We start from the raw sequence: 19,808 nt of genomic DNA, 5'->3' as shown, positions 1-19,808 counted from the left end.
AAGAGTCGCCGGAAAATCCTACTGAAGCTCACCGGAACCGCACTCCAAGTCACCGAAAATCGCCTCCGACAACGACCCACAGAAAGCGCAGCTCTGTCTCGCTGAAAATCGCGTTCTCCAGCCACCGGACTTCGCCTCTGCTTCAACCCACCGGAAATTGCCACTGGAACCACCGAAAATCGCCGAAAAAACCAGACTTCAAGCCGTCGGGTTCAACGGGTCACGGGTTCTCGGGTCTCTCGGGTTTTCTTGGGCTCACGGGTCGCGGGTCACACTCCTGGGTTCCGTCGGAGCTCCTTAATCGCCGCCGGATTCTGGTTCTGGCCGCCGATCATGGAGGATCGGACCTCCCCTGGGCTACGGCACTCCGGTTCCACCACCGGCTCCCTCTGGCTCTCGGGCCTCTCCTCTCTCTCCCCTGAGTCTCATCTCTCTTACTCTCTCAATCACACTCTCTTCTGATCTCTCTCTCTCAGTATCTCATCTCTCTCGATTTCACTCTCTCCGGTCTCTCTGTATGTCGTCCAAAGAGAAGATAAGAAGAAGAAAGAATATAAGAAAGAAAGAAAAGAAGGAAACAACTTGCACGGCAAGTTGTTCGATTTCTTCTTTCTTTCTTTTTTTCTTTTTTTTTTCTCTCTCTCTACTTGTTGAATAAGTTAATTACTTAAAAAGTTTTATTTTATTTTATTATATATATATATATATATATATATATATATATATATATATATATATATATATATATATATATATATATATATATATATATATATTATTAGGCCAATTAATAAGTTTTAAAAATCTGGGATATTACAAAACTGGTAGCTTACCTCTTTTTTTTGCTCCCAAGTGCACATTATGCGCGCGCGCGCAGACACACACACACACACACACACACACACACACACACACACACACACACACACACACACACACACACACACACACACACATATATATATATATGTTATAGTTATATTCTACTCATGGATCCATGTGGATATACATACATAAACACTCGTTGGTAATGAGAGACTTGCGACTGAGTTGGTAATGTTTGGGGAAGAGAAAGGGCGAGAGAGATTTGGGAACGACGGCCTGCTCGACGGAGGGCGGCGGTGGGCAGAGCCTTTAGGTTGAGAGATTTTGAAAGTTTTGGGGCAAAATTTTTCTGAAATGGGGGGAAATTGGACGGACATCAGGTTTTCAACAAATTTCCTGATTTTTTTTTTCTCTCTTGCTGACGTGGCACCTTGCCACGTAGCCCGGTCGTAACTGGGTCTACGAAATAGCAGCCCTCATATATTATTTATGGGAAATGATAGGCAGGGGACACTCATCCGTCCCCTGTCCTACTTTTAATAATAAAATAATTATTATATATTTTTTTCATTTATTCTTTCTAATTTTTTCACTTTTTGTTTATATAATATATTATTTTATTATTAAAAGTAGGACAGAGTGCCTATCATTTTCCATTATTTATATTTTCTAGAATTTTTAAAGGCGGTGGCGTGTGCTATAAATTCAAAATACAAGAGGAGTTTCATTATTTTTGGCTAGGTTTTCTGCCGAGAGAGACATCAGTTTCAGCGCGACTGCGGTGGCTAGGGTTTCTGCCGGGAGAAACATCATTTTTAGCGCGACTGCGGTGGCTAGGGTTTCTGCCCAGAGAGAGAGAGAGAGGGAGAGAGAGCTAGAGATGGGTAAGGGTAAGGGTAAGGGTAAGGTGCTGGAGAGGAAGAAGGAGAAGAAGAAGAGAGGACGACCATCTCTTTCAGATGTCCGAAAACGCACTCTCAAAGAACAACAACAACAAAAGCGAAACCACAACTCTGCCCCTCATTCCGCTTCTAATTACCCATTATTCGTCCCTGTTCCTGTCCCCGCCTCGGGTCCTGCTCCTTTGCGGCGATCCCCGCGCCTGAATCCTAACCCCTACGCCCACGAGAGCGACGAGATCTGCAGCGAGGAGAGCGAGCCCGACGAGAGCGCCGACGAGAGGGACTCCATGAGGGAAGTTGGAAGAATGACCGATGAAGAACGCGTCCGCTACCGGGAACAAGTTTGCAGGACTGATGTAAGTAAAATTAATTCCCTTCGTCTATGTATATATGTACGTATATGCCTGTGCCTGCAGCTTTAACACTCGTTCGTTATTAATAGGGCTTTGATGTTGACGTCGTTCGTAGCTTCCATGGTTGTAGTTTAATTCAACCACTCAATATAAGAAATGAGAAGTCATACAGAACTTGTGAAATAATTTCGCAGCGCGCAATTGACCAATACCATAGGCGCAAACAACGAAGAACTTCCAAGGTTGGTGTTTTTTTTTTTTTTTTTTTTTTTTTTTTTTTTTTTTTTTTTTATGAATATTTGTTAAGAGGAAAGCTGTCTCTTACATATGCTGAAATAGTCATTTATTGCTTCTTTTTCGGTGACAATAAACTTTTGTTTGTAGCCTCAAACTCCACTGAAGTTTGTGAAGGTATTGAAAGCAATGTCTCAGCATTTAGATTTCCTCAGGTATTATGTAACCTTTGAGGCCGAGAATGTTGCTACCCAGACGTCTAAGATCTACCAAGCCTTGGCTCGTTGGAGGAGACCCCCCATAAATGATGTCAATTTCACCGTCTTGTTTGTCAGGGGGTATAAGAAACAGAAAGGTAAATTATATGAAATTATCTAATATATTGTTCATAATTTTTGTTAATTTACAAGATGCATGCATATGCAGGGGATCAAGTTATTGGTATTCAGTCTGTTAGTGAACTGCAATCGCAGTTGGATGCTGCTTCAATGACATCTCGCCTGGCAATCATCTTCTTCTCTAAAGCTCGGCCCTGCCGTTTCATTTCTCCTTATTACACAAGCTTGGCTGGGAAGTACCCGAAAGTTGTTTTCTTGAAAGTAGACATAGCTGAGGCCACGGACGTGGCTGCTTGCTGGAATATTCGTAAAGCTCCCTACTTTTTCTTTGTAAAAAAAGGCCACGTGGTGGACAGGGTTGTTGGAATAGACGCAATTGAACTTAAAGAGAAGGTTGCACATCACTCGCGCAAGCAAAGCTAGAACTGCAGAAGGGTCAAACAAACCGTACGAGGAATTCGTCAAATTTTGTGGCAATTAATTGAGAGAATAAAGTGCTATAGTTTTCACTGATTTTATAGTGATGGAAGTTTGAACACCTATCAATTACTACAAATCATTTGGGAAATCAATGAATTGACGATATTCCATATAATTTTTTAGGGAATTGGACAAAATTTTAGACATTGTTTTCAAATTAACTGGTGAAGATATATTCTTACATTACTGTTTACCATGTTTATAATCATTTATCACATCATTATGACAAATATATAAGTTTCATATGGGAAATCAATTCAACGGCTTTTGGGTGGTTGTTGTGTTTAAGCGAGGGGGTTTTAGAAGGGTCGTGAAACCTTTCGACCGCATTTTGCGGCCCACATCTTGGCTTTGACCAAGATCAACAAATAGACTCCAAGGTTGGAAAGCACGACTTCTAACCCAAGCTTTCGTTGGCCCATAACCTTGGTTTATTTCTGTGGAAGATAATAATGCTGTGCCAGTGAGAAATGAATTAGCCAGACGAGGCTTGGAATTGGATTTTGCAAGGAAACTTTGGATCATCATTTCCTTTACAATTTCAATGTGGCAAGGGCTCTGTGGAATGGTTTGCACTTTGCAGCAAAGTATTCGCAAATCACAATGCAGAACCCAAAATGAATTGAATTAAGTTGCTCACAACGTTCAATATATGAAGACAACAACGAGATCCGAAAAAGTAACATTAGTATGAATTTCCAACTCTGTCACCAAAATACACGTGACGGTAAACGAACTATATATAGAGTAACACCATTCACCTTCTTTGCCTCAAGCGACTGATTGAACAGCTCGGTCAAAGCTCTCTTCCGCATTTGATGTCCTTTTGACAAGCACGTGGTCTGGGTGTGAAAGTTTCAACTGGCTGCAAAGCAAAACAGTGACTTAAAGTTGTCAGTCACTAACAACAAATTCTTCAATTAGGATTACTTTTTTAATTTCTCTATCACAAAAAGAATATTGAACTTCCTAGATTTTTGGATGGAAGATAGGACGCTCATAGAGATTTGTTTGCCATGTAAAAGCATATAGATATCTCACATAGGCATGGCATATAAATCAAAAGACAAAGCAGAATTGTCTATTGTTAAAATCTCAGATATATCTCACTATTATGCCCAACATTATACACTTCAAAATCATGCTTACCCACTTTCTTCAGTTGTCAAACTGCACTTAATTGTAGTTTTAGCAACAGTAAGTAAAGATTTGTGAACATTGACATTTATGCTTTTTCACTAATTCCGTGCTAGTTTTTATGAAAATGAAACAAATGAGGGCATGAAATGATAGCATACCTGACAAAACGGGAAGACGGTTTACCAAGGTGAAGACAGCATACAACCAGATTGGCTAGAGTTTCTGGATCCTTTGCATCCTGTGTCCAATTACCAAACAGCTCTTCATCACATCTATAATTCAAAATGAACATGTGCCTATCTAATGCCAATTCAATGCAACCTTAATATAAATATTTAATAGTAAAACAACAATATCTTTTTGGTACATGATAATTCACATTTATGTCTTAACTCAAAAATAGAGGGATTTGAGAGAAACAATAAAGAGAACCTTCAAAAGTGAAAGAAACACGTAGTCAATTCAACTTTTTTCACCTTTTACCCAACCAAAATCATTTAAATATTGTCAATTCAATAAGTTGTGCAAATTGCCTAGTGACTAAGAAAAAACTACTGGTTTACTCATTTAAAAGCCCACAAAATCCAATATGTCGATTGCTTAGAAACTTGCCTTGTTTAGTGCTTCAAGCAGCAGGGTTTCTGCTTCATCAAAGTTTCCCATGTGCATGCAGCAAACCGCCTTCCCATTCAGGATCAAACTTGTCATCTGATACTTCTCTGAGAAATCTTGGAAAATAAGGTATGCTTCCTGTATCTTGGAACCACCCTGATTCAAAAGAAAACATAAGGTTACAAAAAACGATAGTTTCTCACTCTTAAGGAAAAACAGACAGCATACATACCACTGCCAAATTTAACCATGCATTAGCAAGTTGAGTTAGTGTGTGGTCCTCATCAGTCTGTTGCATGACCCTAAGCTGTCTCTCTGCATAATCTGACCTATGCATTTTAAGGAATATTTGGACATTCAAGGCGTGCCTGCAAAAGCAGAATAATTTCTATCAGGCTTATGAAAATGACAAGAAGCATTCTCAGCAATATTTTTTTCCTCCACTTAAGATAGCTAGTCATGTGACTTCTTAGTAAAAAATTGGTGGCCAAGGATACAACCCTCATTTGCATAATGCCATTTCCAGGATAGATAAATTTAACTTTTGTTAATGGAAGGCCTGGAGTAAATTACATAAGCCATCAAAATTGTGCATCATGCAAAGATTTTTTTTTGCTTGTGTTGTTCATAAGATATGTAGGAAGGTGCCTAGGAGGAAGCAATCGAAGGATAGGAGAAGTACATGAGATACAAACCGTCAAACACTTCCATCATCATCTTTGTCAAATTAAGTGAATAAGAATACAACATTGGTGCAGTCAAGTCATCAAGACCCTAACTGAACTTATTGCCAGCCTTAGATCCTAAGAAGTGGTCAAATATCATTCCTGACATCACCATCATCATTTTATAAAATTACGTCAAAGAGATGTCATCAGTACAGTCAAGGAATCAATTAAGTGAAAGAATGCACAGGTGAGGGAAGCAAGCAGGTAACCAAAAACCAATTAACATCCAATTTCGATCAAAGAAGTTAGCTTGTTGCAGAAGCTTAGAACATGTAAGAAATCACGACACCTTCAAGCATCATTATCTGGCAAGATCCTATGCAAGTGACAGCTACGTTTGAAAATTTTGAAAGACAATTCAGAACAACCCATTGACTTTGACTGAGTAAAACACATACTTCTACAAGAGAACTGTATCTGTGTCTTTCAAAATCTTTCAGCCAAACACATACTTTCAGCCGGTCCAGCCGGTCCTGTTCATTCCATCTCTTGAGATCAACCTTTAAGGCCTTAAGCTTTTGAGTGAAAATGAAGCTAGGAGAACCCTGGAAGCGATAAGACTCCCACCAAAGCCGAACCCTATCCACAAACCCTTCAGCCTTCAACCACATATTCTCAAACTTGAACGGTCTGGAGCCCCGTTGAATGCCACCACAATCCAGGAGGATAGGGAAATGATCAGAACACAATCTAGGAAGCCTTTTCTGAATAGACCCTGAGTACTTGACCTCCCAATCAGGAGAGACAAGAAATCTGTCAATACGAGACCAGGAGAGATTCTCCTGATTATTGGACCACGTGAAAGTCCCTCCAGCGAGAGGAAAATCCATGAGGCCCTGCTCGGAAATGAAGTCTGAGAACTCCATCATAGCAGCACTAAGGCGCCCTTCCCTAGACCTTTCAGTAGGAAAGCGCATGATATTGAAATCACCCCCAATACACCAAGGCATCTCCCACCAAGAAGCAAGGCCAGCCAGCTCGTCCCAGAGCAATCTTCTTAAAGAGTGAAGATTAGGACCATAAACCCCCGCGAAGGCCCAAGTAAAGTCATCGTCAACGCTCCTAAAAGAACAAGCAACAACAAACTCCCCCACATACACATCTAATTTCTCAACAGCCCTTCTATCCCACATGATAAGGATACCACCAGAAGCCCCGCATGAGGGTAAGTAACACCAATCAACGAAGTGACATCCCCAAAGGCGCCTCACTAACCTGTTGGAGATGAACTCCAATTTGGTTTCTTGCAAGCAAATAATGTCTGCCTTCCATTGTCTAATTAGGTTTTTAACTTTCAACCGCTTGCTGTCCTCATTTAAGCCCCTGACATTCCACGAGAGAATTTTTGGCTTCATAAAATACCTTCAATCGCCCTCCCTTTACACCTACTCTGAATACTGCTTCCGCTTCTCGTATCATAATTAATAGAACACGATAATCTATTAAGTTCTCTATTGAACTTATTGCCCACTTTCAGAGAAGAATCCATCTCCTTCTTGTCATTTCCAGCAAGGATAGCCTCAAACACAACTGAGAGCTGACCTTCAAAGCCCTCACACGTGACCCCCACCGACTGGCTATAATCCATAATCGCCTTCAAGAAGTCCGTTGGAGATTTTTTACCGGAAGAACCCCTGAACTTATCACCCGGACAGCAACACAAAGGGATCGGCTCTTCCTCCGGGAGCTCAATAATCTTCTTTCCACTCGTGGACCCCAAACCGGAAGGGGAGAAGAGAGTATTAGAAGCATCTTCAACTTCTAACTCCGGGGGACCAGCCCAGACCATCCGAACTGATTCAGGGACTTCCGGAATTTTGGGTACTACCTCCAACCTAGAATCGGGAAGCTCAAACCCATTACTGGGGACCGGCTGAAAGGTTGAACTATCCAAGGCAGGGGCAACAATCTGCCCTCCTGCGCAGAGTAAAGAAAGACAGATGCCGATGTCCTCCACGTTGATGAGTGGCCCGGGACCTAACTCCAGCAGCTTGAAGTTGCATACCGGAGCTTGAATCTCGAGAGTAGCAGAAACACCATCAGCCTCTGTGCATCCCGCAGACTGAATCGTACTCCTGGCTATACCCAACTCTCCCTTATCTTCCCTTGAGTCCGTATCTATTGTGATCTCCAAGGACGTGTTTGTCTTAGGAGGATGGCTTAACCCATCAGAAGTTGACGCTCTCTCCGGCGCACTCTCTTGTCCATCGGAACCCGATACTGCCAACGTTTCTGTGACTGTAGGCGTTAGATCTGCTGTTGGAACACTTAGGTTGGGCTTAGCTTTCGGTACCCAACAAGTCCTCTGCTTATTCTTCTTCCTGTTCTTCTTTCTCTTCCGCCTGTCACCGTTGGGCTTGAAGCCCTGCCCAACCAACAGCATCCCTTCACGCACACAACTTAGTGCTCGGTCCACCTCATTTCTCAACTTCTCCAGCTGGCTCTGCCATAGCATCATGGAAGGTAACGTGTCTTTCCCTCCGAACTTCTGAGATCCGTCGCTTTTTTCACCAAAGAAATAGTCTGACTTGCCTCGGAAAACAGCAGGGGACTTTGCTTCCAATTTAGGACAACTCCTGACCCCCTGCTCAGTATCGGAGGCATAACGGTGATTACCCAAGATTTGCTCCGGCTGGACCTGCTTCTGTGGCTGGATAGTTCAACCTTTCAGCCGGTCCCCAGTAATGGGTTTGAGCTTCCCGATTCTAGGTTGGAGGTAGTACCCAAAATTCCGGAAGTCCCTGAATCAGTTCGGATGGTCTGGGCTGGTCCCCCGGAGTTAGAAGTTGAAGATGCTTCTAATACTCTCTTTTCCCCTTCCGGTTTGGGGTCCACGAGTGGAAAGAAGATTATTGAGCTCCCGGAGGAAGAGCCGATCCCTTTGTGTTGCTGTCCGGGTGATAAGTTCAGGGGTTCTTCCGGTAAAAAATCTCCAACGGACTTCTTGAAGGCGATTATGGATTATAGCCAGTCGGTGGGGGTCACGTGTGAGGGCTTTGAAGGTCAGCTCTCAGTTGTGTTTGAGGCTATCCTTGCTGGAAATGACAAGAAGGAGATGGATTCTTCTCTGAAAGTGGGCAATAAGTTCAATAGAGAACTTAATAGATTATCGTGTTCTATTAATTATGATACGAGAAGCGGAAGCAGTATTCAGAGTAGGTGTAAAGGGAGGGCGATTGAAGGTATTTTATGAAGCCAAAAATTCTCTCGTGGAATGTCAGGGGCTTAAATGAGGACAGCAAGCGGTTGAAAGTTAAAAACCTAATTAGACAATGGAAGGCAGACATTATTTGCTTGCAAGAAACCAAATTGGAGTTCATCTCCAACAGGTTAGTGAGGCGCCTTTGGGGATGTCACTTCGTTGATTGGTGTTACTTACCCTCATGCGGGGCTTCTGGTGGTATCCTTATCATGTGGGATAGAAGGGCTGTTGAGAAATTAGATGTGTATGTGGGGGAGTTTGTTGTTGCTTGTTCTTTTAGGAGCGTTGACGATGACTTTACTTGGGCCTTCGCGGGGGTTTATGGTCCTAATCTTCACTCTTTAAGAAGATTGCTCTGGGACGAGCTGGCTGGCCTTGCTTCTTGGTGGGAGATGCCTTGGTGTATTGGGGGTGATTTCAATATCATGCGCTTTCCTACTGAAAGGTCTAGGGAAGGGCGCCTTAGTGCTGCTATGATGGAGTTCTCAGACTTTATTTCCGAGCAGGGCCTCATGGATTTTCCTCTCGCTGGAGGGACTTTCACGTGGTCCAATAATCAGGAGAATCTCTGCTGGTCTCGTATTGACAGATTTCTTGTCTCTCCTGATTGGGAGGTCAAGTACTCAGGGTCTATTCAGAAAAGGCTTCCTAGATTGTGTTCTGATCATTTCCCTATCCTCCTGGATTGTGGTGGCATTCAACGGGGCTCCGGACCGTTCAAGTTTGAGAATATGTGGTTGAAGGCTGAAGGGTTTGTGGATAGGGTTCGGCTTTGGTGGGAGTCTTATCGCTTCCAGGGTTCTCCTAGCTTCATTTTCACTCAAAAGCTTAAGGCCTTAAAGGTTGATCTCAAGAGATGGAATGAACAGGAGTTTGGCAATGTGGAGTATCGCATAAAATTACTCATGGAAGAGTTATGTTCTTTTGATAGGTTGGAGGAACAACAAGGTCTTTCTTCTGAAGAAAAGGAGAGGAAGTGTGTGGTCACTAGAGACCTGGAGAATTCTATATTGCAGGAAGAGATTTGTTGGAGACAGAAGTCTAGGGTTCTATGGTTGAAAGAGGGTGATAAATGCACTAAATTCTTTCACCGAATTGCTAACTCAAACAGGAGGTCTAATTCCATAGAGTCGCTTTCCATCAATGGCTCTGTCTCTTCCGACCAGCAGGTTATCAGAGAACATGTGGCTCATTTCTATGAGTCTCTTTTTACAGAACCTTTCCCATGGAGACCTAGAATGGATAATATTGCCTTCGACACCCTGGATGCAGCTGAGGCATCTACGTTAGAACTTCCCTTCGAGGAGATGGAGGTCTTAGAGGTGGTGAAAAGCATGAATCGAGACAAGGCACCTGGTCCAGATGGGTTTTCTCTTGCATTTTTCCAGGACTGCTGGGATGTGATCAAGACAGATCTTATGAGGGTTTTCTGGGACTTTCACTCTCAAAGCAAGTTTGTCAAAAGTGTTAACGCCACCTTTATTGCCTTAATTCCGAAGAAGTCTGGGGCTGTGGATCTAAAGGACTTTCGTCCTATCAGTCTTGTTGGTGGTGTATACAAGATCATTGCAAAAGTCCTTGCAAATAGACTTAAAAAGGTGGTGGAGAAGATTATATCATCCCCTCAAAATGCTTTTGTAAAAGGTAGGCAAATTCTCGACTCAGTTCTTATTGCCAATGAGTGCTTGGATAGTAGAATCAAATCCGGCGAACCAGGGCTACTTTGTAAGTTGGATGTTGAGAAGGCCTACAACCACGTTAACTGGGATTTCTTACTGTATATGTTGAGAAGATGTGGCTTTGGGGAGAGATGGTGTTCCTGGATAGCGCAATGTATATCTACGGTACGGTTCTCTGTGCTGGTGAATGGCTCCCCAACCGGTTTTTTCAGTAGCTCTCGTGGCCTTAGACAGGGTGATCCTTTGTCACCACTTTTGTTCGTCATAGTGATGGAAGCTCTTAGCAAGTTTTTCTTCGCTAATGTTCAAAAGGGTTACCTTTCAGGGTTTTCTGTGGGTTCTGGCAACAGTGAAGCTTTTAACATTTCTCACCTTTTGTTCGCAGACGATACTTTAGTCTTTTGCGGGGCTAATTCTGAACAACTTCATTATCTTCATATGCTTCTTATTACTTTTGAAGCTGTGTCAGGATTGAAGATTAATCTGGCCAAATCTGTTTTGGTTCCTGTGGGTGAGGTGGATAATATGGACGGTCTGGCTAACATATTGGGCTGTGGAGTGTCCTCTCTTCCTATAAAGTATCTTGGTCTTCCGTTGGGAGCTCCTTTTAAGGCTAAGTCTTGCTGGGATGAAGTTGTAGGGAAGATTGAGAGACGGTTGGCTAGCTGGAAGCAGTTGTATTTGTCGAAGGGGGGTAGGGTTACCCTCATAAAGAGTACTCTTTCCAACCTTCCTACTTATTATCTCTCTATATTCTCTATTCCCTCCAGTGTTGCTAGTCGCATTGAGAAGCTGCATCGTGATTTTTTGTGGGGTGGCATAGGCGAAGAATTCAAATACCACTTGGTTAGTTGGTCCAAGGTTTGTCTTCCTATTTCTGAAGGTGGATTGGGCATTCGAAATTTGAGAATGTTCAATAAGGCGCTATTAGGGAAGTGGTTGTGGCGTTATGCTTTTGAGAGAGAAGCTCTGTGGAAATCCGTGGTGGATGCGAAGTATGGCTCTACTAGGGCTGGTTGGTGTTCTTTAGATCCCCTTGGGTCTCACGGTGTGGGGATTTGGAAAAACATTAGGAAGGGGTGGAGCATGTTCTGTAGATCTACCAGACTTATCTTGGGCAATGGGTCAAGGATTCGTTTTTGGGATGATGTATGGTGTGGAGAGATGGCCCTCAAGGAAGCCTATCCAGTTCTATATGATATAGCTTGTGCCAAGGATTCTTTGGTAGAAGACCATTTGGTAGTGGTAAGTGGTTCCTATCAGTGGGATGTCAGATTTTTCCGTGATGTTCACGATTGGGAGGTGGACGTTATGGCTTCCTTTTTCTCCTTACTGTATTCATCTAAGGTGGCTCAAGTTGGGGGGGACCGGCTTTGGTGGACCCTCTCTCGCAAAGGGTCTTTTGATGTCAGATCATTCTATAAGGCTCTTGCATGCAAAGAAACTTCTTTTTTCCCTTGGAAAAGTATTTGGCGGACCAAAGCCCCATTGAAAGTGGCCTTCTTCGCTTGGACGGCAGCGTTAGGGAAAATCCTCACCTTGGACAACCTCAGAAAGAAGCGTGTCATTGTGATTGATAGATGCTGTATGTGTAAAATGACCGGGGAGACTGTGGATCATCTTCTCCTTCATTGCGAGGTTGCACGTGCTCTGTGGTACGTCATCCTTAGCCGTTTCGGTCTGTATTGGGTGATGCCTTCTCGGGTGATAGACTTATTTTCTTGCTGGTGGTCGGGGGGACGGTCCAGTAGTGCGGTCGTGTGGAAGATGGCTCCTTGTTGTCTTATGTGGTGCTTGTGGACGGAACGCAACGATAGACAGTTTGAGGACAAAGAAAGAACCATAGAGGAGCTCATTTCCTTTTTTCTTCATTCTTTGTACTCCTGGACGGCTGCGTATTTAGCACCTTTAGAGATTAGTTATAGCAATTTCCTTGTATTGCTTTCTTCTTCTTCTTCCTAATTGCCTCTCCTGTATACCCCCTGTATACCTGATTGCGCTTTGCGTTTTTTCTAATAAAATTTTCTACTTACTTATCAAAAAAAAGAACTGTATCTGTGTCAGATATCAAAGAAGCCATTAGTGTGTTCCACAAGGTTTAGACAATGTAACAAATCATGACACCTTTATTCACCATTACCTGGCTAGAATCTATGCAAGTCAAAGTATCAAAGTTTGGGAAATTTGAAAGTCAAAATTCAGCATGACCCAGTGACCTTGACCAAGTAAAACAAATAGTTTCTCAGAAATCAAACTTCCTGGGTACTCGTAATATCTAGCAAATAAATCTTACACATATAGAAGGAATGAAAATAAATACTTTTCAGTTATAAAAACCTATCCGATGCATCTTGTACACTATTTCACAATGGATGCACCCTCCAGCTAAAGGATATAACTTTTTTCCTGTTAACCACAGTTAACGACTATGCAGATAGCCTTTAGACTAAATGGCACTCCCAGCCCCTCAAAAAAATATTGGGATAGTGGGTGAAATTGGTGTTCAAGTCCCATAAGGTGTGTGAGTTATTTGCCAATAAAAATAAATAAATAAATAAATAAAAAAACAAAGGGATAGAAATTTAGAAACTACCAAATCCGACCAGTACTAGGGGTGCAAATGGATCAAGCAGAACCATGCTTTGCACTTTTCAGTCTTGGCTTAGTAGAAAATTGTACAGGTTTGAGCTCAATACGATCTCAAAGTTCCAGATCAAGCTCAGGTCTGAAGATGCTTGTCTGAGCTCATGAACCAACTTGAGCTTGGCAAAAATACACCAAATGAACACGAAGCATCAACTTTCTCTTTCAAAAACTTTGAAATAAATCAGACGGTAGGTCCCCACAGAAGCCCACATCCCAATTACAAACTCAAGATACAAGACCAAAAAGTACTCAACTTTGCACTTTCACATGCAACATGCACAGTTCATAACAGAGACAAAAAGTGAGAGAGCTTGTAGTTTTATATGAGAAGCATGCTCTGAGATGACGTCCGTTTTTTATGTGGGACTCTTTCTTAATGGTAGGAAGATTTTCCATTCGTTGGCTACCAACGTGGGATTGAATATGAGTCCCACAGTTGACAAGCCATGTATCCTTTGTCACTCTCCTGCAAGCTAAGGACTCAGTTGACAGAAGAGATTAGTATAAGTTTCAACTATCTCACCTAAACATGTAACCACGCTGTTTAAGATCTCTAAGATTGATTTATTCCTAGTCTTTATATCAGTAGCTCCCTGGATATGATAGGACTACCCCCTAGGCAACATGTAAATCTTAAGCTAAATCTAGCATATGATTTAAATTTTTTCTTTTTATAAGTAACAAAATTTATTAAAAACCTAAGGGCGCACCCAAGTACGCAAGAAATATACAAGAGAAGCACCTAGTCAGCAAAAGACAAGAAATCAAGAAAGTCATGAAAAGTACAAATATGAAAACATCATACGCAAACATCCATTGGAAAAGGGTATAGAAAAAGGCCTTAAACTCTGTCACTATCCAAAGCTTTGAACATTGCTTTCTCTCTAAATCTATCAATATTGGAGATGTGGAGTTATCGGGAGAAGCAGCGTGTGTAGAGCATCCAGTAGACGGATTGGGTGATGTGGTTCTTGATTCAGAGCCTGTTGGTGTTGGTAGTCTCTCAGCCACCGTTGGTTTTGGAGACCCTAGATCCGTTGAGTGGGCTTTTAGCTGTTAATGGGGGGAAACTAACGTCTTTGCTAGAACTTGATTCTTGTGTTGGGAATTTGAGGGAGCTCAGTGTCATCGACGATAAGGGGAAAGGGACAGCTCTGTTTGCTTTGGTTGGGATCAAGTTGGATAGTGCAGAAGGTAACAGTCAGCTTGTTAGTGACCTGATGCCTTGTCTGGATGTGGATCTTTATAGTAGAAAGGAGGCCATGTTATATACTCATCCAAGTACCTGCCCCCCAACTGTGTTCAGGAAAAATATTTGCTCGGGGTGGGAGCATTCAAATTGGGTTTTGCAAAGGGCAAAAGAGATCCATCATGTCCTGGGGATTTCATGTGAGGGCTATGAGGAACAGTTTATGGCAATTTTGACAGCTATTGAAGCGAGTTGATCCCAAAAGGGATCAACCTCCAATTCCAAACTATTAGATAGAGGTACGAGGGAGTTAAAAAGATCGGCATGCTCTATTAACTATGACTCTAAAGGTGGTAGTTAAGGCTGTGGAAGAGTTAAAGGTAGGGGGTTCTCAGTTCTTAATGAAGCCTAAGTTGTTATCTTGGATCGTGAGAGAGTTGAATGAGGGTGATAAATGCTTTAGGGTGAGGAACTTAGAGAATGGAAGGCTGATATTGTTTGTCTTCAACATATTGTGAGAAATAGACATTTGGTTAATCATCAGTGACAAAACCACTCTTCAAGTGAGATTTACCATCCAAAGCAAGATCTAATGCATTAAACAAACTTCTCAAAACATTATTACTGTTGACAGCTAAAAAGATTTATCTTTTTCTCACAGCTTAATAAGGGATGATCCAATGGCTATTAGACTTGGGCACATCAGCTTTGTGGAATATTTGTGTTGTATGTAGCATTACTCTAATTAATTTGGGAAAGAAAACTCTAAAATTTTAAATATTACATGTTCAGAGGATGCTAGATGTGCAGTATTCAAGGAAAAACCAAAACAACATAATCATGGAGAAACGACAAATATCACTACTAATAAAAGATGAAGAACAAAGATATTGCTGTTGAGAGAGACAAAAAAATAATCACCACAATGAACACACAAACTCTTTGACATACAAAACACTTTATGTTAAGTAGAGTGGGCAATTCGGGTTGCGTTTAGGCCAACCCGAACTAGATTAGTTAAATTGGTTGGACGGGTCACCCGTCGGATTGTCGGGTGAATCCATGTAGCTAATCGGGTCATTAACGTGTCGTGAACGTGTTGGTGGGTCATAAACGTATCGTAATCGGGCTGGCGGGTCAACCCATTTATGAACCAAATCCGTTTAGCCTAAACCCAAACCCTACAACTTCGTATCGAATTCGCGGGTCGTTTTAAAAATTGGCAACCCTAATGTTAACCATCCAAACTTAAGCGATCTTTCTTGTTATTTTATGAAGAAAAAAAAAAAAAAAATCGTCGAAGCCGGTATTAAAAAAAAAACATTGAAGCAAATGCTATGAATAGGAAAACAAAAAGACAAATAAGAAATCCGATCCAAGACTCCTAAACAGAACAAAAAGGGCCAAAAAGACCTGGAGACTCACAGTTCCATAGTGCCTCCAGCATTAGTGTGCTTGAGAGCCTCATTGTAGTCTTGCTCATGCATGAATATGATCCCAGCAATCAACCTCAAGATCGGGTTGTTCCCAATCGCCGGATCCCCCAACCACTCCTTCAGACTCGAGATCGTCGACTCCTAAAACAACAACAACACTCTGTCATCGATGTCACACTCGCAACAATCAACATTGATTTTCCTTACTTTCCCAAACAAAACTCAACCATCAGTAAGGTCGCGTTTAGTGGCTCAGAACTGGATTCGATTCAAAATCACAGATCTGACGCATTCCAGTTCGGGTAGAACCAAACGCAGCCTTACGAACAAGAGCTATAAATCATAAGCTAGCGAAACAAAAAGCAAGAGCGAAATTCAGATGATGAGAAGAAAAGGACCTTGTTGTCGGGTGAGGAGAGATAGAGGGCGAGCAATTTAACGGCTTGGAGAGGCGTGGCGGCGGAGGATTCGATCTCGCTGATGACGAGCTGGAAGCTGCCGAGGGCGATGTAGGAGCGGTAGACCAGGCAGTCCCGCTCCACGGCGTCGTCTGGGGAGAGATTGGGGACTTCGCTGTTGTTGATGGCCGCCTGGTACGCTCCCAGGTAGAAGCTGTTCCGGAGATTGAACAGCTGGTCTGGTCCTGCCGCCATTTTTGTTTTCTTTTTGGATTTGATTTCGCTGCAGATCTGAGAGACACAGGGCGAGCGGGCGAGGGAGAGAGAGAGAGAGAGACAGGGAGAGAGTCGTTAAAAAAGATATCCAAAATTTCGGAATGAGTGAGCGTGGGCCGTTTTAGGTTGGCCCGGATCAACAAAAACCCAAACTGAACATTACAAACCCGACAAATACTGAACGGGTTGACCGGTTTGGGTCCGTCCCCCTACTGAGGCCGTAAATTAACAAAGTTATTTGTAAGCTCATTCAGGTTCAACTCAGTTAAGCTCGGCCTGAATTCGACTCGATTATTAAATGAGTAGTTCGTAAATACAAAATTATGCTCGACTATTCAATGACTCATACTCATATAAAAATCAGCTCGTTTGGCTAAAGTTCGTGAGCAAACTCGTAAAAATTTGATTGAATTGTTAATTAAAAGTATATACAATAGTTATACTCTATTATTATAATTTTTAAGTATCTTAAAAATGAATGTTATGTGATATGTTAGAAGTATATAATTATATGTAGAATTTTAAATATAATAAAATATTGATAAAAATTTTTATAAACCGGTTTGTAAGAAACATTTTACAACCCACATGTAAGAGTGACATATGTCCATTGGCAAGTGAAAATCACATGTTGTTTTAATAAAAAAAATATATGTTTCTCACATGCCAATGGACACATGTCATTCTTACACGTGGGTTGTAGGATATTTCCTACAAACCAATTTGTAGGAAATTTCTGTTCATAAAATATAGGAAAACATACACATATCACCCTCAAACTGTGATCTCATTATCAATGTCACTCAAAATTACGAATTATGTCAATATCCCCCTAAACTACTAACAAATGTCAAAGTCTCCTTAATGACTAAAATATTATTCATAAAATTATAAATAAATTAAAAATTAAAATAAAATCTTAAAATTAAATAAAAAAATTATAAATTAAAAAAAAAATGAAAAACCAAGCCACCCCTTGGTGTTTTAATTTTTTTTTTTTTGGTTTTTTTGGTTTTTAAAAAAAAAAATTAAAAAAAAAAAATTAGAAGGATATTTTTGTTTTATTGAAAAAAAGTTTGGGCCATTTTTATCTTTTTGTCTACATTAGAGGACATTGACACTTTTTTTTTTGATAGTTTAAGTATAATTAATAATTTTTAGGCTATGAGCCTAACATTAAGTATAACTATATCAATATGTTATAACAGTATGTCAGTATCTAATTATATATTATGGTAAAGTATAATTAATTTATCTCAAAAATGGGTACGTTTTGGTTTTTGTCTTCAACTAAAACACTCCGTTTTGTGTTTGGTTTGGTGGACCGTGGAGCAAAACACGGCTTTCGTTGCATGCGGACCTGACAGCTTTTAAAAAAATCATACCATGTTTTGTTAATTAATGATCGTCAAATTTTATTTTTTTTATTAAATTTCAGTTGTAACACACTTTTGTTCTCCGAAAATTATAGGGTGTTTAAATTTGCCAAGGGATCACTCTTGCTGATATGATCGGACGACTTAAATTGAATCTTGCAATAGATGATTATAGTCAACGGCTAGGATAACACGTGGTATCGATTTCAGCTACAGAAAAGCGTGTAGGGAAAAAAAAATTTAAAAATGTTTCTTTATTATCTCGATTTTGAAAGGCATGTTGACTCTATGGAAACCAAATGCAAAAAGAATATTATTTTGAGAAGTGATTCCTACACTCATTTCTCACAACAGCTTCACAACAAGCTGACGTGGCTGGTAATATTTTATTATTTTTTTTGTTTTGTTTTGTTTTCTTTTTGTAAAAAAATAATAAAATATTACCAGCCACGTCAACTTGTTGTAGGACTGTTGTAAGAAATGAGTGTAAGAATCATTTCTCTATTATTTTTTGTCTTTCTTCTGTTCTTAATCAATGCGTTATATAAGAGAAGGGTCCGGTATTGGACGGCTCCCTAGGTTTTCTCCTCTTTAAGAAAATTTAGGGTTGCCGGCTTTTAGTCCTCCTCCCGGTCTGCCAATGAAGGAGCTTTCTCCGATCCCGCCTCTGCTCCTGAAGCCTCTTAGTATCTACTGAGTGGTGGCCATGGCAAAGGAGTGTGGGGATCCTCATGGTATCTTCCCATTTGCGGAAGGTGAATTACAAGAGGTTGATATCAGTATCAATGAGACAGAGGAGTTGCGTACAAAAGGTTCGAAATGCTTAATCGGGAGTTTGGGAGTTGCAAAGAAGATCCACCGGGACACGTTCAAGGCAGTTCTTATCCGTATTTGGCGAACGGTGGGCAATGTTTTTTTCAAGGAGATTCAAGAGAATTTATGGTTGTTCGAATTTTCTAAAGCTAGCGATAAAAGGAGAGTTCTAGAGGGCCGTCCATAGTCCTACGACAGAGCTCTCCTGATCCTAAATGAACTGGATGGGCAAACACCACCGTCTCAAATGGATTTTTCCCTTACGCCTATATGGATGCAAATACATGATATGCCCCTTCATTGCATGAGCAGGGGTGTGCGGTTTAAAATTGGAAGCATTCTGGGAAAAGTCGAGGAAGTCGCTGTGGCCGATGATGATGTTGGGTGGGGGAAGTACCTTCTTATGCAAGTGGCCATAAACTTATATCAGCCCCTGGAAAGAGGCCAGACGTTGAAGCTTTCTGGCAAAGCTTGTTGGGTTCCTTTTAAATACGAGAAGTTGCAACTGTATTGTTATAGATGTGGGAGAATTATACACCATCAGGGAGGATGCCCGATCCCTACGTCGAAAAAGCATGATGAGAGGACAGCCTGGGGGCCCTGGCTCCGGGCAGAAGAACTATCACGAGGCCCAGGTTTTCCAGAATTTTAAAGGGCATCCCGATCAGCGTCACCGAAAAAATCCACTCAGGCGGCGGCAGCAACTCCAGAAAATTTGGAAAGATCACCTATTTTGGAAAGTAATCTTCCGGCGGGTGACGTGCAAGTCAATGTAAAGACAACACCAGAAATCTCGGAAGCCAACTCGCATCCTTGTCAGGTGCATAAGGAAAGTCCAAATCGGGAAAGAAATCTAGTTTTAAAAGGCAAGGTCTCAAACGTTCGAAAACGGAAAGTGAGAGAGGATTCTTCAACGTATCATCTGGCTCTTAAAGGGGATCTACGTGGCTACCAAATGGGTGGGTCATGTAGGGGTGACGTGGTGAAGACCCAAGGAAAGGGTCCAAATATGGCCCAATTCTATAGGCCTAAGACAGGAGCAAACTTGGTGGCGGGTGCACGAGAGAAAGACCCAGATGCTCCTAGGAAAAAATCTAGATGGGTGGACAGCATTGCCCCGGCTCATCGAAAGTCAACAGAAGGTCTGAAAATTTTAGAGTCTCCTTTAGTCGTGAACTCAG

At 41.5% G+C, this 19,808-nt stretch overlaps 2 protein-coding genes across 2 annotated transcripts; one reads left to right on the top strand and one right to left on the bottom strand.

The window, feature by feature from the left end:
- The first annotated feature begins 1,552 nt into the window (after positions 1 to 1,552).
- On the top strand, positions 1,553 to 3,247 carry LOC133869592 (uncharacterized). Its single transcript, XM_062306625.1, has 4 exons — positions 1,553 to 2,083; positions 2,170 to 2,322; positions 2,465 to 2,669; positions 2,741 to 3,247. Exons 1-4 carry the CDS (start codon positions 1,706 to 1,708, stop codon positions 3,073 to 3,075), a joined length of 1,071 nt encoding a protein of 356 aa, XP_062162609.1. The 5' UTR covers positions 1,553 to 1,705; the 3' UTR covers positions 3,076 to 3,247.
- Positions 3,248 to 3,736: 489 nt separating this feature from the next.
- On the bottom strand, positions 3,737 to 16,519 carry LOC133869550 (coatomer subunit epsilon-1). The gene is made up of 6 exons (XM_062306576.1): positions 16,163 to 16,519; positions 15,754 to 15,905; positions 5,117 to 5,252; positions 4,885 to 5,040; positions 4,431 to 4,510; positions 3,737 to 3,997 (listed from the first exon to the last, which is right to left on the bottom strand). The coding sequence occupies exons 1-6, from the start codon at positions 16,415 to 16,417 to the stop codon at positions 3,904 to 3,906; spliced, it is 873 nt and encodes a 290-aa protein (XP_062162560.1). The 5' UTR covers positions 16,418 to 16,519; the 3' UTR covers positions 3,737 to 3,903.
- Between the last annotated feature and the right edge of the window lie 3,289 nt (positions 16,520 to 19,808).

The sequence above is a fragment of the Alnus glutinosa genome, chromosome 5 (assembly GCF_958979055.1).
Source record: "Alnus glutinosa chromosome 5, dhAlnGlut1.1, whole genome shotgun sequence".
NCBI lineage: Eukaryota > Viridiplantae > Streptophyta > Magnoliopsida > Fagales > Betulaceae > Alnus > Alnus glutinosa.
The sequence above is the reverse complement of the archived record's forward strand: the minus strand, read 5'-3'. Positions and strand labels throughout refer to the sequence as shown.

Bases quoted from the DNA above. Each gene is read 5' to 3' on its own strand.
- LOC133869592 (XM_062306625.1), top strand. From the start codon at position 1,706: ATGGGTAAGGGTAAGGGTAAGGGTAAGGTGCTGGAGAGGAAGAAGGAG. The intron at 2,084-2,169 runs GTAAGTAAAATT...CGTTATTAATAG, and splicing joins AACAAGTTTGCAGGACTGAT to GGCTTTGATGTTGACGTCGT. The intron at 2,323-2,464 runs GTTGGTGTTTTT...TTTTGTTTGTAG, and splicing joins AACAACGAAGAACTTCCAAG to CCTCAAACTCCACTGAAGTT.
- LOC133869550 (XM_062306576.1), bottom strand. From the start codon at position 16,417: ATGGCGGCAGGACCAGACCAGCTGTTCAATCTCCGGAACAGCTTCTAC. The intron at 15,906-16,162 runs GTCCTTTTCTTC...TTGTTGTTTTAG, and splicing joins TCTCCTCACCCGACAACAAG to GAGTCGACGATCTCGAGTCT. The intron at 5,253-15,753 runs GTGAGTCTCCAG...CTGCTTTTGCAG, and splicing joins GCTGGAGGCACTATGGAACT to GCACGCCTTGAATGTCCAAA.